The 27,508-nt window shown below is 42.8% G+C and overlaps 1 protein-coding gene across 2 annotated transcripts in view; it reads right to left on the reverse strand.

Annotated features, from left to right (window-relative positions):
* Positions 1-2,646: 2,646 nt before the first annotated feature.
* rubcnl (rubicon like autophagy enhancer) overlaps positions 2,647-27,508 on the reverse strand; it is a 38,140-nt gene continuing 13,278 nt past the window's right edge. Inside the window, exons 4-17 of one of the 2 annotated variants that reach the window (XM_078262697.1) lie at positions 25,435-25,661; positions 23,123-23,220; positions 19,467-19,779; positions 17,329-17,374; positions 17,127-17,232; positions 16,054-16,190; positions 15,554-15,618; positions 15,391-15,430; positions 12,123-12,200; positions 10,427-10,547; positions 7,809-7,870; positions 3,894-4,047; positions 3,485-3,560; positions 2,647-2,931 (exon numbers count right to left, since the gene is read on the reverse strand). In XM_078262697.1, the coding sequence (XP_078118823.1) occupies positions 2,828-2,931; positions 3,485-3,560; positions 3,894-4,047; positions 7,809-7,870; positions 10,427-10,547; positions 12,123-12,200; positions 15,391-15,430; positions 15,554-15,618; positions 16,054-16,190; positions 17,127-17,232; positions 17,329-17,374; positions 19,467-19,779; positions 23,123-23,220; positions 25,435-25,661 (1,627 nt within the window). In that variant the 3' untranslated portion in view covers positions 2,647-2,827. Of the gene's footprint in view, positions 2,932-3,469; positions 3,561-3,893; positions 4,048-7,808; positions 7,871-10,426; positions 10,548-12,122; positions 12,201-15,390; positions 15,431-15,553; positions 15,619-16,053; positions 16,191-17,126; positions 17,233-17,328; positions 17,375-19,466; positions 19,780-23,122; positions 23,221-25,434; positions 25,662-27,508 lie in introns of both variants that reach the window. The other variant, XM_078262696.1, reaches the window with a different exon arrangement.

A 27,508-nucleotide genomic window follows, 5' to 3' on the forward strand; every position in this document is an offset into this window, starting at 1 on the left:
ACACCTCGTGCCTTGCAGTTCTAAGGAACTTTCCAGACATGCCACTAGATACCCTCACACTTTTCCCAACGGTCACACATCCACCTGCATAGTGCTTCCTGAACACGGTGCCAGAGTTTGCCCAAGAAGTGTCATTCTTTAAGTGGAAGTTGTATGAAAGCTCTGCTCCAGAACCTGTGTCTCCTGTTCCAGTTTCCTCTGCATCTTCCAACCTCTGCTCCCCAGACCTCCAGTGGTTCTATGGGCCCTCTATGACTTTTCTGGAGTCAAGCAGGTTAGCAGCTAGTCCCCTGCTTGATTTCCTGCCGACATATAACTATTCTGATTCTCAGCCTGCGAGCATAGCCTAACAGTGATCAAGCCTCGGCCCTTCCCACCTATCATATATCCTCTCCATTGCAGTCTGATTGAATTTGGCTGGCGTAGTCTTGTTGTTAAGCACTAAAAAATAACACCATTGGATGTTAACCACCCACCCTGCAGGACCAAAAGATGCAGAAGCAGAACCAGTAGGATAATAAAGGGTCCAACAAGTCTTCCAAACCATATGACAATATAGTTTTTTTTATTCCTACCCTCTTATACTACCCATAGGAGCAATATATGAATTAACGCCCTATCATTGGCAAGAAAATACGCCCCGCTACTTTTATTTTCATACATGACACGGTCCCCGGTCTCCTGGCTGAAAGTCCTGTGTTTGTTTGACCCATCCACCACCCCAACCTGCTTTCTTACACGGAATTTGGCACTCTTACTTTGTGTCCTTATTTAATGCTTTGCTCAATTGCTATGGCCCCTTCCGTACATTTTGGTGTACTCTGGCAGCACTACAACCCTCTTTACCTGCTGAGTCCGCCACGTTATTCACCAGCTGGTCTCTAACTGTCTATTTGCTGCTGATCTACACCAAACTCTTTGGTACAGTGGGTTTTAGAGTCCTGAAATGGACTCTGATGAGAGGTGAGCGTCTGGCATCGTAAGGCATATTGGTGGTGGAAGAGCGTGGTCCCCCCCCCGAAGTGCTTTGAGTGTCTATGATAAAACGCTATATAAATGTATGGAATTATTATTATTATTATTAGTGTAACAGATGTGAGAGTGATCAAAAACAGTAAAGGTTTGGGACTTAAAACATGAAATCAGTGAGTTAAAAACACTCTGTAGAGCTGTGAGGAGCTGCAGAGTCTGGAGATAATTCTCTGAGGATTTGTGACTGGCAGCAACCCCTCTCACATTACACGTGGTAAATTAATCCCTTTTTATGTTAAAAAAATCTAAAACATTCCACTTGATTAAAGTATTGCATTGTCAGACACAATATCAACTGTAAAAAACACCACTGTTCAGTAATGATTACATCACATGCTGATGGGTTCATGCTGATGAACTCTTTGGTCGCGATGTCATCATCTGACTAACCCATGCAGGTGTGAACAAACTTCCTGTCCAGAGGGGTTCAGCACACGCCTTTAGGAGCCACTAATGGGCTGCAAAACATTGTTCACAGAGAGGCAAATCAAATCTCACGGGACCTGACTGTGTGTCTGACGATGCCCACTATACACAACAAAGTAAATGATCATTTACCCCATCAAACACTGATCTATTGGGAGATGAGTTTGGCACTGCTCATTAAGACACCATACTGTAGCATTCACATGAACTCTGCCTCTTTAAACTTGCTGAAGACTACATTGTTTGAATGCAGTTTTTCATTTTAGTACCATATGGTTGTAAGCAGGGCCTGAAGTTAACTTTTTTGGCCATCAGCCACACAAGCTTTTTACCAGACAATGTTTTGGCTCAAAGGAAGCACCAGCATTGTTCTTGAACTTGTTAAGAATACACATTTAAGTGTTGTTAAGTCATTATGATTAAGTCCTGTCGTAAATCAGCCATGAATCTCGTCATTGTCGCCAACTGTCCAGTGTGGTATTGAGAACGTCTTCTTTTACTTTTCTTTAAATAATCCTCATCTTTTTGTCGGTTGATTGTTTTAGCCAGCCTCTTCACCCCAGTGATGTGCCGCCACATCTTTGAGCTCAATTCAAGGAAATGACAGACTTGGTTGAAATGTGAAAAGAACAACAGTAAGTGGCCCGCCAATGGCAAAATTCACCTCCATTTGGCACCTGGTTGCCCTCTCCCGGTTTCTTCCCAGGGTCACAACTACCCTGTATTTCTCCCAATTTATGACAAATTTTCACACTCTAAACATCTACTCTTCTATCCAGACAACAATACAGCTACACCAAATGTTTTTTTGTGGCATGCACATGACTCGAAAGAGAGCCTAGTCCTCCTCAGACAGAGAGAAATATGGAGTACTAAGAGAGAGAAATCCTCAAGCCAGACAGGCAAATTATTCTATAATTTAACCTAAAATGTTGCAGTGTGCTTATTCATTTATTATTTTCATTCTTTAAAAGTCACCAGAAGTGCAGGAAACAAGTCTCTGAAACCAAGAGACAGAAGCCTGCTTTGGTTTCGAAGTCTTTGCGAATTGTTGAGGTATCAAAGTTAGGGAGTATGGCTGCAGTCCATCAGTGTGACTCTAAGAAACACCAAACAAACACCATACAAACAGCATTCAAAAAAACAAGGAAAAAATAAAAGACAATTTAAAAGGGTTTTGCACATAAGTCTGTTGTAGCTTGAAGAAAAAAATCACTCTTTAATTTCCACAGGAAACATGAAATATTTGAGCACATGAGTTTGTATTCCCTGATTTTGAAAAGGGGATGGGTACAGAAATGCATCGGTGCTTTATGTGAAACAGCGATAAAAGTAATGCTGATGAATCATAGCTGCAGCCTTTCAGATGTCACTTCACAAATCCATCTTGACATTTTTTCCGTGATTGGATCCGTGCACATTTGGGACACTTCTTTTCCACAAAGCAGCGTTTGTGAAAGCAGGTCCTGCACACTGTAAAACAAGAAGCAAAATGAATACAGTTGATCATCTTATAACTACAATAATCACGTCCCTGCTTGCAAGGCTGGAAGTAAGATGTAGTATAGAAGTGCCAGATTTTTGCCTAAGGGGGCGATTGGGGTGTGGATGTGTCAAACAAACGCAGGACTGGCTTGATTGGAAACTTAGATATAGTCATACTGTCAAATCTCCAGTTAGATTCTAACCCTAACCCCTAACCCTAAACCCCCAGTTAGATCCCAACCCTAACCCCTATCCCTAATCTCCAGTTAGCTTTTAGCACTGACTTAATATAGGGCCCTATGGAATCTGTCTTTTAACGTTTTGAAATTCTCAATTTCGCGAATCCTTCAATGTCTTGTTATCACAAAAACTATTGGGCTTTTCATTAACACTGCAATCAGTCTGTGGCTGTCCCCAGCTGGGCCCTCATTGGAAAAAAAACAGCACTAGCCACCGAACTAAACAACCTTTTTCTGGGGAACCCTGTCCTTTACTTTAAAAGCAACAAGCATGTGTCAGTGCTTACCTGGACAGCGCTTACATGTGTCACTCTGAAAAGGAAAGACGATGTCTCTTCCTCTGCAGAACTCACAGATAAAACCTCTGGCCAGACACAACTGTGTGAAGAAAGTCAGAAGGATGGTTCAGATCAGAGAGGTTTGATTCCACAGCAAGTGCACAGACAACTGCCTCTCAAACAACAAACAAAGATATGATCTTTCACACCTGAGAATCTCTATTTGCTGCAGAAGGCCGTGAAATACATAATGTGCTAATGTATATAGTGAATCCGCTCTCATCCTCATAAAAACACAAAAGTCACACAATAACACAAACTAACTAACCCATGGAAGCAGATATATACTTGATATATCATTAAGATTAAGGAACAAAAATAAAATACTGTAATAGAAATATACTGGATGTATTTTGTAGATTTCCGGGCTGACCTCACAGTTTTCAACATGGTCGATAGCAGAGTGTAGCAGCACTCTGGCCTGAGCCATAAGCTGACCCTTCTTCACCCTCAACAGGTCCTCCATGGAAAAGAGGTGTGGCTGCTCCGTCAGGTGAGCAGGAAGCTGTTCAAACTCCGCCATCACCCTGAGACACAAACACACTGAAACTCCTTCCTCTTGATGGCACATATCCTGTCTGTGGGCTTCTGGTTGAACATCAATATTTACTTTTATTGGAGAGGCTGTCAGCGTCCTTCACAACAGATCAACACGGACTAAACGGAGACTGTCCTACCCCTGAAAAACTTTCCCAGAGTTTTTAAGTTCAAGCAGCAATTACGACTAATATTTACGTTTATAGTGGCGGTGCCCATTAGTGGCCGTAGTAGTTATGACTTGTGTTTAAAACCGGGACCGTTACATTCTCCATTTTAAATATGAGGACATATTTCCTGCCACCAGTAGGGATGCTAATTTATGAAATGCTCCCATGGGTCGTACTAGAGGGTAGGAACAAACAACTGATATGGTGGTATGGTTTGGAAGACTTGTTGGCAAAACACTATTGGACTCATTTGGGAAAAAAATTGTTAGGAAAGCATGCACTACTTCAATACGACGGAGCATTAGAGCCACATCAAGAGGAAAAAATTAAGAAGGAAGATTTTTTTATTCATTTTGCATTTTGAGAATAAAGTCGAAATGTCGAGAATAAAGTCAACATGACAAGAATAAAGTTGAACTACCATTTCAAGAATAATATCAAAATGTCGAGATTAAAGTTGAAATGACGATAATAACTCCTTTATCACTTAATCATATTAGAGCAACTGTCCGCCATGCCAGCTGCCATGTAGGCAGCATCATAGATATGGGCGCCTGAGCTCCACTCCTTCAGGATCAAACCCTTTGATCAGTTGTCTTATTGTGTCCTGTGATACAACGTATCCTCTCTGTATTGCGCGTAGGTGTAACCATCGATACCCTTATTGCATCTGTCCATACAAGCTATTTCAGTTTGTAGGAATACGGCCACCTCTTCCAATTTTGTGTGGTTTCTCCTTCTGAACAGACGCAATTTTCAGCACAATCACTTCAATCCTAATACTTAACACCATACTGTGTTTATGTGCTAAAAGAGAAATAATTTACTTGTTATTACAACCGATTCTGAAGTATAATTTCACGAGCTCTCCTATTCTAGCATAACAAATACTGTGAACAATGGCTCATTCTCATTTTCATTTTCAAACATTCATCCCTCTGATGTCCAACAGGCAATCTCAGAAATAAAATCTTCTAATGGTGCTGGTCCTGATGGTCTGGACATTAAGTTTATTAAGCTTTCTTCCCACGTCCTAGCATTTCCACTATGTGAGTTATTTAATTTATCACTTTCCACTTGTGTAATTCCATTAATGTGGAAATTTGCGAAAATAACACCACTACACAAAGGTGGTGACACACTTGATGTCAACAATTATAAGCCAATTTCCATAATTAGTAATGTAGCTAACATATTTGAAAAATTTTTAGGCAACTGTCTAAATATATTAATGACTTCTCCCTCTTGACTCCAAATCAATCTGGATTTAGATCTAATCATTCTACAACAGTCCTTACAATATTTACCAATGATATTTTTTCTGCACAAGATAACAACAGGTCTACTGGTGCAATTTTTATTGACTTCACTAAGGCGTTTGACATGGTCAATCATATTGTTCTTGATAAACTATATGCTATTGGTCTTTCCAAATCAGTTGTTCTCTGGTTTATGCATATCTTTAATACAGACGTCAAAGCGTGTCTCTTAATGCTGCTCTCTCCCAGCCTAGTATAATTGAAACGGGTGTCCCTCAGGGTTCTTCCCAAGGGCCCCTTTTATTTTCCATTTTTATAAATGATCTACCACAAATATGTTTAGACTGTCAGATCCATCTATATGCAGATGACACAGTTATGTATACATCTAAACATGACATATATGAGATTCAAACCTCACTTCAATTTGATGTCAATCGTATTCAAACATGGTTCTCTTCTAATCTGCTTCTACTGTATAAAATGAAGTGCTATAGCATGCTTTTTGCAACTAGCTCTGCACTCCATAAGCAAAATAACTCTCTTGAGGTTAAATTCCTGGATGGTACACCTCTAGAGAATGTTGAGGAGTTTAAATATCTTGGCCTCTGGCTCGATTCCCAACTTACCTTCAGACTTCATATTGACTCCATTGTGAAAAAAATAAACTGTAGCTTAAGAATGTTATACCGCTCAATTAATTGTTTTACAAAACAGATTAGATTAAAAATGATTACTCAACTATTATTGCCTAGAATTGATTATGCGGATGTTGTTTATCAGAACACAGCCGAAATCCATCTTAAACCTTTGAATGTGATTTATAATAGTCTCTGCAGATTTGTTCTGAGGTGTCCATTTAGAACCCATCACTGTCAAATGTATCAGTCACTGAATCTTCTTTCACTAAATGCTAAACGTCAGTTTCACTGGTTGCAGTTTGTTCATAAATGCATTTTTTTCAAACTACCCATCCTATCTGAAACAACACTTGATTTTATATCAATCATCCTATAGTTTAAGAGATACTGACCACCTTTTCTTCTCTGTACCACATATATTCAAAGAAACTGGGAGGAGAGCCTTTATATTTAAAGCCCCTTTCCGATTGAAATGGTTTACCTAGGTCTTTTAGATCTATCTCCTCTTTTCACCAGTTTAAGATGGCTCTTCTTAATTATTTGCATACAAGCTGCAACTGTTTTCATCATGCTTGATACTTTGATTTATTCATCTATTTAGTTACTTTATTTTATTTATTTATTTTTCACTATTATTATTATTTTAATTTTCCTTATATTCTTTTTTTTCAACTGTATATGAATGACCTTAACTGTTTAATGTCTACTATTTAATGGTTTGAATGGGGAGGATATGGGTGGTTTTGGTGTGATGGAGAGCTTTGTCTTTTGTCTGTCAGTATGTATGTTTGATATATGTTTTTCTTGAGGTCTCCTCAAGTTGTTTTGTTAACTGTTTTGTCTAATTGTGAATGTATTGTATATGTTTGCCTTTAAGGACCCCCTCGAAAACGAGATGCTACATCTCAAGGGGTTATTCCTAATAAAAAGAATTTCCAATATAGGCCTTCACAAGGCATTTTGTAGAAGACTAGTAGTTTGGTTTATTCTCAAAAGTCCAACTTAATTCTTGAAATATCAAGTTTTTCCTCGACATGTCGACTTTATTCTCGACATTTTGACTTTATTCTCGAAATGCAAAACAAATAAAAAAATCTTCCTCCCTAATTTTTTTCCCTTGATGTGGCCCTAATCCTCCGTCGTAGCTTCACTAATCAAGTGACAGAGACAGACACCTGCAGAGGCAGGCTGCTCCCTGTTTTAGAAAAGTTTCTCTCTTTTTTAAGAGGTCTGGCTGTCAGTGGAGAAGGAAGTACTTGTACTTAAGTATGGGTAGAAATACCACAGTGTAGAAATTCTCTGCTACAAGTACAAAATGTTTTGTGGAAATTAACGAAGAACTGGAGAGCTTGTTGGAACTTTTTGTCTTTGTCAAAATAAGATGTTGCTCTTTGGTAGGAGGGCATTAACAAATCCAGTGAGCATCAATAACTAACTAACTAGAATAAGTTTAAAAACATTGCATGTTTTGTGTGTTTGTGAAACAGAGGCATGCATCTCTCTGTGCCCAGGATCTTTTTTCAATGCTGCCACTGGATGGCGCCAAGGTTGAACTGTTTTTAAATCCTACACTCAGTGGCCTTGTTACTGTAGTTCACAATCCCTAAACAAGTACAGTACTACAACATAATATTTAAACCAAAGGTTGTGGAAGATATATAAACATAATTGTTCTGTGTACCTTCCAGATAATCTGCAGGCTGTCAGCAGCTTCTTGATGCCCATCAGCTGATCCTGCAGCTCCTGAAGGAGAGAGGAACAGGAGGACGGAAGGAAGGAATGAAGGAAGGAAAGAAGGAAGGAAGGAAGTTAAGGAGTGGACAGACAGTCAATAGAAATAATAGAATAAAGTTAGTGGTGCTGTTGTGTTCTCTGTGTTGGACCTGCTTTGAAGTGATTGTCTGTGAAGTTAAAGTCCAGCATTCAAATGTCTGCGGTGCTTTAGTAAAAGTACAGAAGTATTATTTAAAATGTACATAATAAATGTATTAAAATGTACTCAAAATATTGCAGTAAAACCCGTAAAATGTCTCCTGTGACATTATTAGATATTAATAATATATCGTAATATTACACGACTCAAAATTGCAAACATGTTTCTACTGAGGTGGTCAACCCAATTATAGAAAATGTAATCCAGATCTGAGTGCACAGATGTGATGCTGAGGCATTGACTTTGATATTGCGGTTTCACAATATTTTTAGTGTACCATCATGTGCTTTTCATTTAATCTTTGGCCTTTTGCAGTTGGACTACTGTATTGTTCTACAAGTGCCTAATATACAGACATTCAATATTGTAGTACTCGCACTACTTGCAGTGTACAAGATATTCACTGTACAAGTTGTGATATACTTTTTGTTTTCATTGCAAAATGTGTTTACTGCATGAAATATCAGATTGCTGCTGTCACTCCCATCCTCAAAAAGCCCAATGCTGATCCTGATGATTTAAACAACTTCCGTCCCATCTCCAACCTTCCATTTGTCTCCAAGATACTTGAGCAGGTCGTGGCAAATCAACTACATCAACATCTCAACTACAATAACCCGTATGAACATTTCCAGTCTGGTTTCCGCGATAAATACAGCACTGAAACAGCACTGGCGAAAATCAACGACCTACTCCATGCAGCTGACTCCGGCCTACTGTCCATCCTCATCTTACTCAACCTGAGTGCTGCCTTTGACACCATCTCACATCCCCTCCTCATTGAATGTCTGGCCAACATTGTTATCACAGGGGATGCACTCTCCTGGTTTTGTTCTTGCCTCAAGGATTGGCAACAGTTTGTTCAACTCAAACACTATAAATCAGCTTGTGCGACTGTGCCACAGGGTGTACCGCAGGGGTCAGTGCTTGGTCCTCTCCTCTTCATTATATACCTCCTTCCCGTGGGCAAGATCATGAGACACCACAAAATACACTTCCACTGCTATGCTGACGACACCCATCTCTACCTCTCCACAAAACCTTCATCTCCCCTTCCTCCCACCTTACTCAGCAAATGTCTTCAAGACATTCAAAACTGGATGAACACAAACTTTCTGAAACTTAATGGCAATAAGACTGAAGTCCTGCTCATCGGCTCCAAATCCACTCTTTCAAAACAGCATTACATCAACATGACCATACATGATAGCTTGGTCCTTCTGTCAACTCAAGTCAAAAGCTTTGGTGTCATTCTGGACAGTTCCCTTTCATTCGAATCCCAGATTAAAGCAATTACCCGGACTTTGTTCTTTCACCTCCGCAACATCTCCAGGCTCAGACCCTCACTGTCACAATCCAGCACTGAAGCCCTAATTCATGCCCTCGTCACGTTGCGTCTGGACTACTGCAACTCCCTTTTCACCGGTATCTCTTCTAAGCTAACAAACAGACTCCAACTCGTTCAGAAATCTGCTGCTAGAATCCTCACTGGTACCAGATCATCTGAACACATCACACCTATTCTTATCAATCTACACTGGCTCCCTGTGCACTACCGTATTGAATTTAAGACCCTCCTCGTCACCTACAAAGCACTCCATAATCTTGCACCCAGCTACATTACTGACCTCCTACCACGCTATGTCCCTTCTCGCTCCCTCCGCTCTTCCTCGACTAGCCTCCTTGTCACCCCGACTGCCTCTCCACCATGGGGGCCAGGGCCTTCAGCTGTTCTGCACCAAGACTCTGGAATGCCCTCCCCTCCCACATTCGACAGCCAGACACAGTCAATTAATTACTAAAAATGTTAAAGACCTACCTTTTTAGGAAAGCTTTTAATCTTTAAGTCTTCATAGCACTGCATCGCCATAGAAACCCTCCTGACACACTTTTTTTCTGCTTTTCTGACGTTTCTTAGCATTTTTCAGATGCTGTCTATTTTGTTAAATGTATTTCTATGGAGCTAAATGTATTCTATTGTATCTTCTCCTTTTATACCCTCTTAAACATGTAAGATGTCCTTGTGTATCTAGAAAGGCGTCCGCCAAATAAAATGTATTATTATTATTATTATTATTATTAAATAAACTTTTTGCTACATGCCCTGGACACTGTGTTCTTCAATGTTTGAGGTAATGTCTAATGAATGCTCCGTAGTGTTACTGGCTGTGTGTATGATCTGAAAGCATTGTTTTATTTTGGCAGGCAGCAGAGTCAGGTGTTTAGTGAATATAGTTTGAGAATTTGGTTTTGTGTATACACTTTTGAGAAAATGGGTTAGGGTTTCAAGAAATGTGTATTAGCAATAGCGTAAAAAAATTAAAACGGGTCAAATTGGCCCGAGGACAACACAAGGGTTAACTCACCCTGAACTTTTCGAGCTCCTTCACTCGGCTGTAGAGAGTCTTACCGACGCAGGTCAGGTCAAACAGCGGCTGCTGCCACACGGACTCCAGCAGCTGTTTGGAGAAATCACTCACAGGGTATCTGCAATATTCATATAATTATGAGAGATTTAATGAAGAGATGAATGAAACTCCATTATTATTGAATCATGTTATATAAATAAGCATGCTTTTATTATTAACATGTGTCTTGTAAATTAGTGTTACTTGCTTTCAGGTCTTCTGTCAGATCCTTTATTTAGGATCCAAACAGTGTGTTTAATGGTCTGATCATCTCAGCTGGACTTGTAGCCGTTATATTGTTGGCTAGTTTACTTTATAATAAAACATCAGATGTTATAAACTACGTGTGTTTTGTGTGCAGAAATCTTAATGTGTAAAGTAACTAGTAACTAAAGTAACTAGTAACTAAAGCTGGAACAGATGAATGTAGCGGAGTAACTAAAGTAACTAGTAACTAAAGTAACTAGTAACTAAAGCTGTAACAGATGAATGTAGCGGAGTAACTAAAGTAACTAGTAACTAAAGCTGGAACAGATGAATGTAGTGGAGTAACTAAAGTAACTAGTAACTAAAGCTGTAACAGATGAATGTAGTGGAGTAACTAAAGTAACTAGTAACTAATGCTGTCAGATGAATGTAGTGGAGTAACTAAAGTAACTAGTAACTAAAGCTGGAACAGATGAATGTAGTGGAGTAACTAAAGTAACTAAAGCTGGAACAGATGAATGTAGCGGAGTAACTAAAGTAACTAGTAACTAAAGCTGGAACAGATGAATGTAGTGGAGTAACTAAAGTAACTAGTAACTAAAGCTGGAACAGATGAATGTAGTGGAGTAACTAAAGTAACTAAAGTAACTAAAGCTGTAACAGATGAATGTAGCGGAGTAACTAAAGTAACTAAAGTAACTAAAGCTGTAACAGATGAATGTAGTGGAGTTACTAAAGTAACTAGTAACTAAAGCTGGAACAGATGAATGTAGCGGAGTAACTAAAGTAACTAGTAACTTAAGCTGGAACAGATGAATGTAGCGGAGTAACTAAAGTAACTAGTAACTAAAGTAACTAGTAACTAAAGCTGGAACAGATGAATGTAGTGGAGTAACTAAAGTAACTAAAGCTGGAACAGATGAATGTAGCGGAGTAACTAAAGTAACTAGTAACTAAAGCTGGAACAGATGAATGTAGTGGAGTAACTAAAGTAACTAGTAACTAAAGCTGTAACAGATGAATGTAGTGGAGTAACTAAAGTAACTAGTAACTAAAGTAACTAGTAACTAAAGCTGTAACAGATGAATGTAGCGGAGTAACTAAAGTAACTAGTAACTAAAGCTGTAACAGATGAATGTAGTGGAGTAACTAAAGTAACTAGTAACTAAAGCTGGAACAGATGAATGTAGTGGAGTAACTAAAGTAACTAGTAACTAACGCTGTCAGATGAATGTAGTGGAGTAAAAAGTACAATATTTCTCTCTGAAATGTAGCGGAGTAGAAGTAGAAAGTGGCATGAAAAGAAAATACTCAAGTAAAGTACAAGTACCTCAACATTTGGAATTAGGAACAGTAATGGAGTAAATGTACTTAGTTACATTCCACCGTTGCATTTTAACTTCATGTTTGAATAATATTCATATCCATATTGTTGTTAGTTTACTACCTGCCAAAGTCCCAGCAGGACAGAAGTCGACCTGGAATCACAGCCTCAGAGCCACCGTGGCAGCAGTCGCAGAAATACCTGACAGATGAATCACAAATTATTACAATCACTGGATTCAGCTTAATGATTTTGCTTAAAGACCAAAAGCACTGCACGCTAAAAGAGAATACATGTAACCCTTGTGTTGTCTTTTCGTCCATGAACCAGTTTTTTCATCTGTTCAAAATTAAAGAAACTTTAATATTTTGATATTTTCGATATTTTTGTCAGGTTTGTGTTACATTCTTGACCAATGTGCCACTTAAACGTACATTTTGTAAACCCACCCACAATCCTTCCCTAACCCTAACGAAACGGTTTAACCCTGCGAGTGGAAAAGACCCCAAATCCATCCCGACCCAGAGCGTCAAAAAGTGATGCCAAGGGTCCCGACGCTAAAAGTGTTACCCAGAGCATCAAATATCGTCACGGATGGGATTACATATTGAATGAGTTGAAAGCCCCCGGCGTCTCACTGAGAAGCTAAAGGACACTTTTTTTAAAAAATAAAATAAATAAAGAGTAAAGAGCATTACAGCAGAGAGAGAACAGTGGCATGAAGAGCCAGGGGTGGAGAGTCAGGGTGGTTTCCGGGCCTTGTTAATAAGGCTAGTGGCGGAGAGGAAAAAGCTGTTTATGTGATGTGAGGTTTTGGTCCTGATGGACCTCAGCCTCCTGCCAGAGGGGAGTGGCTCAAAGAGTTTGTGTCCGGGGTGGGAGGGATCATCATCATCATCATCATCATCTTACCAGCACGCTTCAGAGTCCTGGTGGCGTATAGGTCCTGGAGCGGCGGCAGATTGCAAAGGTTGAATTTCTTCAGCTGCTGCAGGAAGTACATCCTCTGTTGTGCTTTCTTGACGAGGGAACTGATGTTCAGCTCCCACTTGAGGTTTTGGGAGATGGTAGTTCCCAGGAAGCGGAAAGACTCCACAGTGTCAATTGTGGAGCCACAGAGGGTGATGGGGGCAGGTGGGGCTGGGTTCTTCCTGAAGTCCGCAACCATCTCCACTGTCTTTAGAGCGTTGAGCTCTAGATTGTTTTGGTTGCACCACTTCACCAGGTGGTCAGCCTCCCAGATGAGGGAGGTGTCGTCTGCAAACTTCAGACGCTTGACAGACTGGTGACTGGAGGTGCAGCTGTTGGTGTACAGGGAGAAGAGCAGAGGAGAAAGAACGCAGCCCTGGGGCGATCTGGTGCTGATGGTCTGTGAGTCGGCGACGTGTTTCCCCAGCTTCACATGTTGCTTCCTGTCAGACAGGAAGTCAGTGATCCACCTGCAGGTGGAGTCAGGCACACCAAGCTGGGAGAGTTTCTCCTGGAGCAGAGCCAGGATGATGGTGTTAAAGGCAGAGCTAAAGTCCACAAACAGGATCCTGGCGTAGGTTCCTGCGGAGTCCAGGTGCCGGAGGATGTAGTGGAGGGCCAGGTTGACTGCATCGTCTACAGACCTATTGGCTCTGTAGGCAAACTGCAGCGGGTCCAGGAGGGGGTCCAGGAGGGGGTCAGTGATGGCTTTGAGGTGTGAAAGCACAAGGCGCTCAAAGGACTTCATAACCACAGAGGTCAGGGCGACGGGTCTGTAGTCGTTAAGTCCTGTGGTCCTTGGCTTCTTGGGGACAGGGATAATGGTTGAGGTCTTGAAACAGGCTGGCACGTGACATGTCTCCAGTGAGGTGTTAAAAATGTCTGTAAACACGGGAGACAGCTGATCAGCGCAGTGCTTCAAGCTTGATGGGGAGACAGCATCCGGTCAAGCAGCTTTCCTGGGGTTCTGACTCCTAAAGAGTCTGTTGACGTCCCTCTCGTGGATGGAGAGAGTCGTCACTGAGGTGGGGGGGTGGAGGTGGAGGGGGGGACCTTTAAGGAGGGCATTGATGGGGAGGCCCAGGACCCTGTTGAGGTGGAGGTGAAGCACAGTGGCTGTAGATGTAGGGAGGTGTCATGGGGGATGGTGTCAGGACTGTCCTTTTGTCTTTCAAATCGACAGTAGAACTCGTTCAGGTCGTTGGCTAGGTGTCGGTCATTGAAGGAGGAATGGGGGGTTTTAGGCTTATAGCTGGTGATCTGCCTAAGTCCTTTCCAGACAGTCGCAGAGTCGTTAGCTGAGAACTGGTGTTGGAGCTCCTCAGAGAACCGTCGTTTAGCCTTCTTCACTGCCTTGCTAAACTTGTACTTCGACTCTTTAAATCTGTCTTTGTCCCCACTCCTGAACGCATCTTCCTTAGTCAGCCTTAACCGTCTGAGTTTGGCTGTGAACCAGGGTTTGTCATTGTTGTAACTCACCCTGGTGCTTGATGGAACACAGCAGTCCTCACAGAAGCTGATGTATGATGTCACAGCCTCTGTGTACTCATCCAGACTGTTGGTAGCAGTCCTGAACACATCCCAGTCAGTAGAATCCAAACACGACTGGAGATCCTCCACAGCCTCACTGGTCCACTTCCTTGATATCCTCACTACAGGTTTGCAGAGCTTTAGTTTCTGCCTGTAGGCGGGGATCAGGTGAACCATGACGTGGTCAGAGTGTCCAAGTGCAGCACGTGGGACGGCGTGATAAGCATCCCTGACTGTGGCGTAACAGTGATCCAGAATTTTCTCCTCTCTGGTTGGGCATTTAATATGCTGTGTATATTTAGGGAGTTCATGAGTGAGGTTCCCTTTATTAAAGTCTCCAAGGACAATAACTAGGGAGTCCGGGTTGGTCCGCTCCACGCACAGTATCTGGTCGGCGAGCATGCGCTGCGCGTCCTGCATGTTGGCCTGCGGTGAGATGTAAACACCGACCAAAATGAATGACGCAAACTCACGGGGTGAATAAAAAAGCTTAAAGTTTATGATGAAAGATTCCAGGTCAGGAGAACAATGTTGCTGGATCACTGTCACGTCGTTGCACCAACCGCTGTTGATAAGGTAAAGGTACTTTATTGTCACATACACATACATGTAGCGAAATTCATTCTCTGCATTTAACCGATCCCTCAAGGGAGCAGTGGGCAGCCAGTTACAGCCCGGGGACCAACTCCAGATCTGAGCCAGTGCCTTGATCAAGGACACTGACTGGAGAACCTAGTACATGTTTTTTTGATGGTGGGGGAAACCAGATCACCCGGAGGAAACCCACGCAAACATGGGGAGAACATACAAACTCCACACAGAAAGGCCCAGAACCTTCTTGCAGTGCTAACCATTGGGCCACCATGCTGCACCATCAGATTATTCAACGTACCTGCCGAGATATTCACAATACCGCAGTTTCTTGATGTACCCTGGTGGCGGAGAGAGAGAGGCAGAACTCAGACAAGCTTTTTTATAGCACTCTAATCTTTGCTTTATACTGTACAGTGCCACCCTATCACACAATTTAAAAAGGTTTCCAGTTCAATACTCACTGGGCTCCACCGCTGTCCCACAGCCTGCACACAGGAAGTGCTGCAGAGCCACAACCTCACTGCGTCTGGAGGAGGAAACAGTCAACTTTGAATGACCATATACTTGTATTTGTATTGAGTATCATCAGATGATCTTAGGTTTGGGCATCGAGAACCAGTTCCAACTTGGAATCGTTTAAAAAGTTACGATTCCAATGAAATCGTTTGGAAAATTTGGTTCTTTAATCTGATCATCATTGTTCCAAATTTACCACCCGCAAGTTTTGGTTTCCGTAGCCGTCAACGTCCTTCCAGACCCTTGTTGTGTTGCATCCATGGAGCACAGAAAACGGCACTCTAAAAATGTGTCTTTAAGAAACACGCACGTGACCCAATTCAACTCCAACCCTCAAATAATCAAAATCAAGAATCGTAATGAACTGGAATTGGAAGGAAGAATCGAGATTGGAATCCGTATTGTTAAAATCCAAACGATGCCCAACCCTAGACAAGGTGAGGACCTGTGTGTCGGCTGAGCGGTGAAGATGATCTGGAAGCGTGGCGGGGCCCAGCTCAGGGATCCTCTCATCCTGGTCCTCAGTCTAATCTCCTCTGCCAGGCTTCCGTTGCTCACCACCACACCTCCAGTTCCTGGCAGCTGGCAAGACATTTGGTATTAAATGACAAGGCATTTTTCTTGATACTTGATACAAAAGAAGTAAATTTGGTTGGTGCCCAAAAAGTTTGGTACCGAGCCCTAACCTTGAGGAATGAAAAATAATTCATATACAAAGAAATGTTTTTCATTTTTCACTCCCATGCTGATCCCATACATTATTCTTAGCATGCTTACAGTAAGGTCCCGCCTGCAGTTACCATTTATAACTACTAACTATAACATATTTGGCATGGGTAAAGGTTGACAGGACGTTTCAGAGGTATGCCCTTTCATGAACTGAACTGGACATTTCAAGCTGTTTTTGTGAAGCACTCGTAAACATGGCTATGTAAAGTGAAGCACTGTAATGGGTATGTATTCCACGTATTTATTACTGTCAGCAGCACATTGACTGCTGCTGTATAATAACAGGATGTTCGGAGGGGATGTTTGGCTCATAAAACAGGGCTTTCAAGCCGGGGAGCTGAGTTCATGTCCCGGAAGAAGTTAAGGAGAAAACACAGGACTCTGATTCTGTCCCGGGAGTGTTTTACCCCAAACCACAATTATTTTCTAATCTCAACTAGTTATTTTGGTGTCTAAAGTAAACTGTTATCACCCTAACCCCTAAACCGAACCCCTAACACCTAACCAGCATGACGCTTACTTTTGTCGGATAAACTTAATTGTAATTAAGTGTTGAAATGTGCTCCTCACGGTGCTCTGTACCTGGCACACAGTCAAATTGTCAGCTAAATGAAACTGTTCAGACTAATAAAATTAACATTATGAGACCATCATGTGACCAGCCAGCGGTCGCCATCATTTCGTAGGATATCATACAAGGCTGTCTATAAGAACACAATGTCTGTTTTAAAACAGTGATAAAGCGTGAGTTTCCACAGGTGATGTCTGGTCGCTGTAATGTGTTCTCACCTCCTGCAGGTAGCTACGGAGGCTTTTCCTTCCACGCTGAGGCTCATGGGTGGGAAGCCAGCTCCTCCTGAAGTCCAGCACCAGCTGCTGTGCCAGCCGCTCTGCACTGAATCATGGGAAACCACACATTGACGCACAAAATCTGAACTAAAGGTGTAGATTTGGACGTACACACACTCAGTCATTTGTGTGTTTTTCTTACTTTGTGAGAAAATGTGTCGGTGTCAGTGTCGTGTCGACTACATAGTCTGAAAAGGAGACACAGAATATTCAGGCATGTTGAAGAAGATTACATATTGTTAGTTATCAAATAAACATTTTAAAGAATTACAAAAGAGAAAATGGAACTACTCAAGTAAAGTACTAAAGTACAATACTTAGTTACTTTCCACAACTGGCGAAAATGTGACCGTAGATGCGTTTCTATCCACCTGCTTTATGCACATGAGAATACTAAGAGAAATGCATCAAGTCCTCCAAACTGTACTATGATGTCCCGCACCTCATGTGAAGTTAGTTTCACAATACATTTTGACCCGCCTAGTTGTTGCTAAGCCAAAAAGATGGTAAACTGTTTTCAACTGTAATTACACAACACTCTAAGCAGGATTTGGCAGATCTGCTGACTTTAAAGGTGCCGTAGGTAGGATTGTGAAGATCCAGGACTTAGCCAAACAACTTCTCAGCCTCTCCCCCCTTTCTGCTAAAGCCCAAAACGGTCTCCTAAGCCCCTCCCACCACAAGGGAGAATGAATGCGTGTGCATGAGCAGTGATTGACACACAGTTAGACACGCCCCCTGGCCCTGATTGGTGCATCTGAACAGGGAGCGGCTGGATTTTTGCAAATCTCACTACAGGCTGTAGGTGGCGCCAGAGGGAAACGACCTGCTTCCTGTAGTTCTACTGGAACATAGGGTCAGTTTCAGCAAATATGACAGAAAGGGAGTTTTATAAGTCTTACCTACTGCACCTTTAAGACTCAGGAAGTCTCCCAGAAGCAGATAGTTTTCATACTCAAAACAGGTTGAGCATTGTTTTGCTTGATTTGCTAAACTCTATGATGGCTTTTTGCTGACTTATTGACCAAATTGTAAGTGAGAAAGCTATGTTAGATATGCAATAACAGTCAAAAATATTTGACTTTCGATAAAATAAAAGCATGTCAATAAACTACACATGTTGGCCCTTAATGTGATTCTTATTTTCCAGTGTGGCCCTTAGTGAAATTGAGTGTGACACCCCTGGTCTAACACGACCCACAGGAGCTTTTTCCGTCCACATATCTAAACCAGAGAACCTAATGGTCGCGGTTTTAAACATGTCATTTATGTTGTGAAATGGTCCCAGTTTGGTTAGGTTTAGACTAAAACTACTTAATTAATTTGATAAAAAGATGGTGGTTTGCGTTAAAATCAGACGTTACTTCACTACCTGAAGGTTACCACGTGACGCAGAACGTGATGTAGTTCCGTTTGTTTTGTAAAGTTAAAAAATACCTTGCTGTTTGCAATTGGCGCTCTTATACTTCCTCACCTTGCTTCCTGCTTTGCTCCCGTCATAACTACTGCTGCCACCAGAGGGCGCCGCAACTATGAACACCAAGATGAGCTGTAATTGCTGCTTGAACAAATTACCTATGGGAGTGTTTTCAGGGGAGGACGGTCTCTGAAAATTCCATAGCAAAGTAAGAAATAAAAAATACGATACTATTACAAAATAGTCTATATATCGACATCGTTCCACCTTCGGGGTTGTTCAGGTGCCGCCGGACATTCCGCCACATGACCCTCTTTTCGGCCAGATGTCCGTCTCCTTCCTCTGTCTCTGTGTTGGCGTTCTAACCTTTGTGAGGACTATGGTTAACTGCTCCTCAGATCTCTGCAGGGTAAATCCAGACAGCTAGCTAGACTATCTGTCCAATCTGAGTTCTCTGTTGCACGACTAAAACAACTTCTGAACGTCCACATCAAAACAAGCTCCTTCCTTCCAGCACTGTGCATTACATTGCTGTTAAACTCTGATTACGTACTTTTTAACTGTACAAAATGTATGTTTCATAGTCATTCATTTTAAAATAAGAGGAGAATAAGCATGACCATGTCAAATCCATGGCGGACCAAAACAAAGAGAGCACGGGCCACACTTGGGACACAAATTGGGCGGCCTTGGACTAGACAGACCTTCCTCCACAGCGCTGCGGAGAAGGTCTGGCAATGCAAGACTAACTAAAATAAAGATAAGAAAATGTTTTAAAAATCACACCTAAAATATAACATCTTACTCCGGTTATAATCTTCTATATTCTGTTATTTCTAAATGTGCTGTGTAAATCATTTTACCTTCAAACCCGCTGTCACTGGAGAGGACAGAGAAAGTCTTTGGCAGTTGTTCAGCTTCCTCTTCATCCTGCGTGCGTTGGTGTGTGCGCGCTCCGGAGGAGTGTGTGTTTCCGTGTGAAGTCTCGGTGTTGTCTTGTGTGGGATCGCCTACCCTGCAGATCTGCGGGTGTCTGTGTTCATCCTCGCTCCTCGCCGCGCTCCTGTGTCTGTCTGTGCACGTGTTGCAGTGTGTCCACCCCTCATAGCTCAGATTCCACTTCACAGCTTCCAACACCTCCAGCACCATGTCCACCACGACGAAATGAGCATTCTCCTGCACACACAGCCATTATAATATCAACATACGGACACTGTGTTATCCAGAGTCAGTGGTGCCGGCAGCAGTAATCCTGTATGCACTCTGCGTGCATTGTTTTCTGTGAGACATGCAACACATCTAATGATAACAATGCGTAAATGCACAAAGGAGCAACAGCCGACGGCAGCTCTGAGTCGATCCATAGATAAACTGGTTGCTGGACGCAAAGTATCGTTAAACCCACAGACAGAGCCTAACCTTAACCCCTAACCCCTAACCCTAAACCTAATCCTACACCTAACCCCTAACCCTAATGCTACACCTAACCCCTAATCCTAACCCTAACCCTAACCCCCTAACCCCCCTAACCCTAATCCTAACCCTAACCCCTAATACTAACCCTAAACCTAATCCTACACCTAACCCCTAATCCTAACCCCTAACCCTAACCCCTAATACTAACCCTAAACCTAATCCTAACCCTAATCCTAACCCCTAACCCTAACCCGTGCACACCGTTAGTCTCCATTTCAACCACGTAGTCGTCGGACGCGTGGGGAGGCTTCTGGGATCCGAAAACACCTAACCCCCTAACCCTAATCCTAACCCTAACCCCTAATCCTAACCCTAATCCTACACCTAACCCCTAATCCTAACCCTAACCCCTAATACTAACCCTAAACCTAAACCTAACCCTAATCCTACACCTAACCCCTAACCCTAACCCGTGCACACCGTTAGTCTCCATTTCAACCACGTAGTCGTCGGACGCGTGGGGAGGCTTCTGGGATCCGAACACACCTAATCCTGATCCTAACCCTAACCCCTAATCCTAACCTTAAAAAATGTTGTGGGAGGATAGGGCTTAAATTGAAGGGAAATGTAGGAACACAAGACCCTTTTTTGAAAATGTCCTAGAAATGTGGGAACATAGGGCTGACCCCGAATCGGGGTGTTAAAGGCCCAGATATACTAGCTTTTTAACAATGCGTACACGTAGACAAGCGGTGGCGCAAACTGCATTGTACTGCGTACTGTTACACATCCCCTCCAATATTTAAAAATGCTAAAGATGTCCCCCCCCCCCACCCAATATATTGACAGGATATTTAGGGCCCGAGCGCCGACAGCGGCGAAGGCCCTGTTGAAACTGAAGGAATTATTATTATTATTCTTTATCTGGCAAATGAATTGGCTTTTCGAGGGGCTTAACATATTCAAAAACTCACCACAATTGGCGGTCGCATCAAGTCTGGTGAGAAGTTACGTATGTTAAGGGTTTCGGGAATAGGCGCGCAAAAATGGCTCGCTAGCGCCCCCTACAAAGTTAAAAAAATTTAGCCCCTGCAGTGCGTTTAACGTAGATTCACGAAACTTGGTACACATATGTAGAATGTCAAGATGTACAGAAAACGTCATTGGAGCCATACCCTAAACCCAACAGGAAGTCCGCCATTTTGAATTGAATGTTCGAAATTAGTGCGATTTTGGCCATTTCCACGTGTCGTACTTTAACGAACTCCTCCTAGAGATCTCATCCGATCGACTTCAAACTTGGTCCGTGCCATTTTAAGACGTTAAAGATGAAACGTTGTTAAAAGAAAAACTTTTCGTTAAACGGTGTGGGCGTGGCGTGACGGCCATTTTAAGTGTTTAGCGATGAACAAAGAAATTGTTGTAACTTGAGTGCACGTTGTCGTATCTGTCCGAAATTTCTCACGATTGACAAGGGTCCAGGTATGAGGACATGTACAGGCCAACATTGACTTTTGGTCATAGCGCCCCCCGCTGGCAACAGGAAATGCGCCTTATATCATCATCATACAAACATCATCCTATTTACATGAAACTTATAATGTGTGGTCAACATTTGATACTGAGCCGCCCCCTATAATATAACCACGCCCACTTACTCAGGCCACGCCCCCTTTCATAACATTTGAACCGTTTAAGGTAGAGTCTTGTGTGAGGTGTCATTGAACTCAGCACAGACTTCCTTCTTCATCGGTGATGGTTTGGCCCGTCCCCTATGTTTAAGCCACGCCCCCTTTCATACATGCTGACCCATCTAAGGTAGAGTCTTGTGTGAAGTATCATTGAACTCAGAAGAGAGTTCCTTTTTAATTGGTGATGGTTTGACCCGCCCCCTATACTTTAGCCACGCCCCCTTTCTCAGCTAATGAACTGTATGACGAGTCTTGTGTGAGGTATCGTTGAACTCAGCAGGGAGTTCCCTTTTCATTGGTGACGATTTGCAGTGTCTGAGTGCCGCGCAAATGCACGGTCGCAAGGAGCGGCGTCCGCCAGTAACCCCGGCATGCACAGAAGCGCGAGGGCCCGTCCATCGCTGCTTGCAGCTTTAATTTATATTGCTATTGTACAACAAGCATCTGTGCAGATTTGCAATGTTCACTTCATGCTTACGGCCTTGAACTGCATCTTGCGGACGTGTAGCGTTAATTTCTGAAGACTTGCACAACCTACACTCTAACGGAACGCAGGATACGCGTGGCAGCCATCTTACGTATGCGAACACTTTAAAAGCAAGTATATCTGGGCCTTAACATTGACATGAATTTTTCAGTTTATGAAGCTTATCCCATCTTTGATCATATACGGGATATGATGATTACGTACACAGAGAAATCAGGTTCATATCATTCATATATCCATACAGTCTCGCCGACAGCTGTCTGCTCTGAGAGCATCCACCTCTCTCTCTCTCTGTCTGTCTCTCTCTCTCTCTCTGTCTCTCTCTCTCTTTCTCTCTCTCTCTCTCTCTCTCTCTCTCTCTCTCTCTCTCTCTCTCTCTCTCTCTTTGTCTCTCTCTCTCTTTGTTTCTCTCTCTCTCTCTGTCTCTCTCTCTCTTTGTCTCTTTCTCTCTCTCTTTTCAAACGGCACGTGAATCCCGGTCTCCTGGGTGATAGTCCCCCCCACAATCTGCCTCCTTACCAGGACACGAATTTACGAATCCTACTATGGCCACGCCCTACGAAGCAGCTGGATTGGTTGGGGTTAGGCGTTGACCTTGAGTGGTTAGGGTTAGGATAGCCAATTGGTCAGGGGATAGGACCTGAACAAATGGGGTTACGTTACCTTGCGTAAGCATGGACGCCTGGCCAATAGTAGAGTGTGAATGCTATTGAAGTGCGGGTCTTGGCGTGGCCATAGTAGGAAAAAATAACTTGCTACCAGGACATTTGGCGCTCTTATACTTCCTCACCTTACTTCCTGCTTTGCTCCCGTCAGAACAACTACGGCCACTAGAAACTTTTATATATAACAACAGCAAACAAAAGTCAAATGAGATTGTTTTTCAGTCAGGGACAGACCTGAGTAATAAAAACTGTAACTGTACCTTTTCCAGCTCACAACTGCTCTTAAAGATGTCTGCAGAGAATTCAGAGATACCACTGCTCCCTCTTTCTTTGCTGGGTTGGGTTGAGGTAAAGAGACCTGGCAAAGCACACGCACACAAACAGACGCACCAACACATAGACACACACGCATGCAAACACACACACGCATACAGACGCACACACACAGATGCATACACACACACGCACACACACACACACACACACACACACATACAGACGCATACACACATACAGACGCACACACACACACACATACAGACGCACACACACAGACGCACACACACATACAGACGCACACACAGACATACAGACGCACACACACAGACGCACACACACATACAGACGTACACACACATACAGACGCACACACACACATACAGACGCACACACACACACACACACAGACGCGCACACACACATACAGACGCACACACACAGACGCACACACACACACACAGACGCATACACACAGACGCACACACATACACACACACACACACACACACACACACACACACACACACAGACGCACACACACACACATACAGATGCACACACACAGACGCACACACACACACAAACGCATACACACAGACGCGCACACACACACACAGACGCATACACACAGACGCACACACATACACACACACACAGACGCACACACACACACACACACATACACACAGACGCACACACATACACACAGACGCACACACACACACGCACAGATGCGCACACACACGCACAGATGCGCACACGCACACACACACAGACGCACACACACACACATACACACAGACGCACAGACGCACGCACACACACACACACACATACAGACACGCATGCAAAAAAGAGTACAGCTTCATATTATTTTCCATTCCAATTAATCTGTCGAACATTTTCTCAGTTAATGAATAAGTTGTTTGGTCTATAAAATGTCACAGTTACATGTTACTGTCACAGAGAAGTGAAGAAACTAGAACATATTCACATTAACAAGCTGCCGTCACAAGTTTTACTTTTTCCCCATAATAAAATGACTCAAGGGTAACCCTAACGCTAACCCTTAGGTAAACCTATCCAAATAGTTGGCAGTTACTTCAGTTCAGGGGTCTTCAACGTTTTTTAGCCAAGGACCCCTCATCTGAAAGCGAGATGGATCAGGGACCCCCTGCTAAATGTATTGTATAGGAGTCAATAGTATATTGAACTGGGCCTACAATAACATGTAGGACGGCCTAAAGCCTTTATACATGCACTTTTTGCACAGAATACTAAGCTATCATGGTGTAATGTTAAACATACACAGTGGCACACATCTGTGGATGGCCTTAGTGACTACCTTAGTTCAACAGTTGACAACTAATGGAGTCCTGTTTGCAGCTCTAGTTTATTTTACATTGGAATCAACATAAATAAGTCACAAACTTTCAGTTTCCTACGGGAAACAAACAGTATCTTCCTGGGTGAAAATCCTGCGTTTGTTTGATCCATCTACCCTGAAATTCCAGTTTTAGTTTATTGGTTTCTGACATTTCGAACGGATGTAAATCAGATCATAACCAGAGGTGGGAGGTGTTAGACGTACATATACTGTAGTTGAGTAAAGTTACTGGACTTGTATCCATTTCTACTTCGTATCAGAGGCAAACGTTGCATTTTTTAATCCACTACATGTATCTGACTTTTGGAGTTACTGGTGGATTTGCTGACTCAGATATTACACGCCAAACCTTATATGATCAACTCATAAAACAGGGAAGCGTTCACACACCTTGTTGGGACCAGAGATTCGTACCACCTTAGGCCTCCTGCACACCGGCTGCGTGGCGTGAGCGTGGCGTTTCTGTTTGTGTGTCAGTTGCGTGGCGGCTGCGTGGCGTTTTCTATGTCTTTGCACACCAGAAACGTGTCTGACGCTGCTGCTGCTGTTAGCCTTGTCTGTACACATGTATGTTTCCCATAAACATAAACATAAATATATACTGATCTGATTACAGCAAAGACAACGTCGGCAGTATTGACGGAAAAATAGGCTCCAGAATATCTCGTTCTGTATTGACCGGTGCAGTATTTGAAAATCCATAATTATTTTACTCCAATCAAATGAAAGTAAAAGCTTTTTATTGTACGAGTGTAAAGAGAATCATTATTTTTCAGTAGGGATTGTTTCCTGTTTGTAGGGAGCGGGGAATTGGGGAGAAGGAGGTTTCTGGGTAAACACAGATGTCTCTGGGAAACAGCAGGTGTACACAGCCACTAAAGATACACCTGTAATGATTCCATCTACCTGATGAGTGGGGGGCATCAGAGCCCTGCCCCGGGTGTCCACTGAAGGGAAGCTGGAGACGGTTGGGATGTGTTGAGGCGGAGACACAGTGCGGCTTCTTGTCCTTCCGAGGGGACGGCTGGTGACAGGAGTTCGCTTTGGGTCCCACATCCTCCCCTCTGGTGTCTGCCAGGCGCCCACACTGATCCAGAGACAGCAAACCAGAAGCAGGGAACGGGGAGTCGGAGCTATAAGAAGTTATGTTTCACTTTAGTCAGATTTGTCCTATCTGTCAGGGGAATAAACCTACAACCTCACACACTCCAGTTCTCTAAACCTTTGGGCCAGAATGTGTTTGTGTGGGAAAATAACATAATTGTTTGGGGGTGACAATAACATTTCTTTAACACTGCAAAGCAGCAGCAGCAGCTGTTCATCCAAGAAAACCTGCTTGTGCTTTCCTTTTTTATATTTCGCTGCATAACAATAAAACAGCCACAATAACTACTGCCTTTATCATTTTCTCTTTCAATTCCTGTTTCCTCGCAGCCTGGAGACTACCACAAAACTTTCAGGAAATCAGGTGTCAAAGACTGAAAGTCATGTACAGTAAGCTGTGAACTTGTAAACACCAGGAAACAAGCTGGTCCAATGGTGCAGTCAGAACCACCTGGAGTTAAACCCCAAGAAGACTGAGGAGATGTTAGTGGACTTTAGGAGAAGTCCCACCCCCCATCCAGAACGACACAGTGTCCAGTGTGGATTCCTTTAGGTTCCTGGGATCAACCATTTCACAGGACCTAAAATGGTCTCCCCAACATTGACTCTGTTCAGAAAAAGGCCCAGCAGAGGTTATACTTCCTGCGACAGCTATGGAAGTTTAATCTGCCTAAGGAGCTGCTGACCACTTTCTACTCAGCCATCATTCAGTCTGTCATCTGCACCTCCATCACTGTCTGGTTTGGCTCAGCCACCAAACGAGACAGGGCCAGACTGCAACGGACAATTAGGGCTGCAGAGAGGATCATTGGAGCTGACCTTCCGTCCATCCAGGACCTGTCCCGGTCCAGGGTCCAGAAGATGGCAGCATAAATCTCTGCAGACCCCTCACATCCTGGTCACAAACTGTTCAACCTCCTTCCCTCTGGTAGGCGTTACAGGGCACTGCTCGCCAAAACCAGCGGACACAAAGACAGCTTCTTTCCCCAAGCAGTCACTCTGTTGAACGGTCAGAAATAGCCCCCCACCCTCACACTGACCAAAGTCAATCAACACTGTTCTGCTCATCTACCTCATGTACATTTTCAATCTTACGATAACATAATTGTTATTGATATTACACCATTGCACTGAACTGCCTTGCACTATATTTATATTCAAATCTTACTATACATACTGTGAAGATTAACCGGAGTCACATTCCTTGTTTGTTTGCACAAACCTGACCAATAAAGCTGATTGGTATTCTGAATCTGAAGAGGACAGTTCTACTCTAGACACTACACTTTAACAGCAGAGAGATCATCCTTTGTGTTTGAAATGTGTCTGTAGTCAGTTTTCACTCATGAGTTTCAGCAGTTAAAGTCAAACTGTTTGTAAATCCTGTACTGTGGCGCCATCCAGTGGTGATGTCACAGTGACACGTATCAATCCTCACAGGCCAAGCTTTGATTTTTCTAAGCTTTGAAAAGATGCTATGACCACATACAACTCCCACACAGAGTAACTTAAACTGGAAATGTAGCACATAAAGTATGAATATTATTCCAATGGCAACCTGAAGTTTAACATACTGATTTTTAATTGGTTGTTAAAGTGAATAACAAATGTGATGCAACAGAAAGCTCCAGAACAGGAACTAAATGGACCTGGTAGAGAGTGTGTTGTCTTCCCGTCAACCATGCATTTCAACGTTTTGGTCATCGTTTGACACTTTTGTGGCTTTTTCCCCCCGATGGTTTTGTCACTTTTTTTCTGATGTCTTTGTCGGGTTTTTTTAGTGGTTTTTTTTACCTTTTTTAACCTTGTGATGTCTTCCCGTCGACCTGCAACGTTGTGTTTCTCTGGATCGAAATTTCACCATTTTTCTACACTT

This window comes from Sander vitreus, chromosome 11, assembly GCF_031162955.1.
Source record: "Sander vitreus isolate 19-12246 chromosome 11, sanVit1, whole genome shotgun sequence".
Taxonomy (NCBI): Eukaryota; Metazoa; Chordata; class Actinopteri; order Perciformes; family Percidae; genus Sander; species Sander vitreus.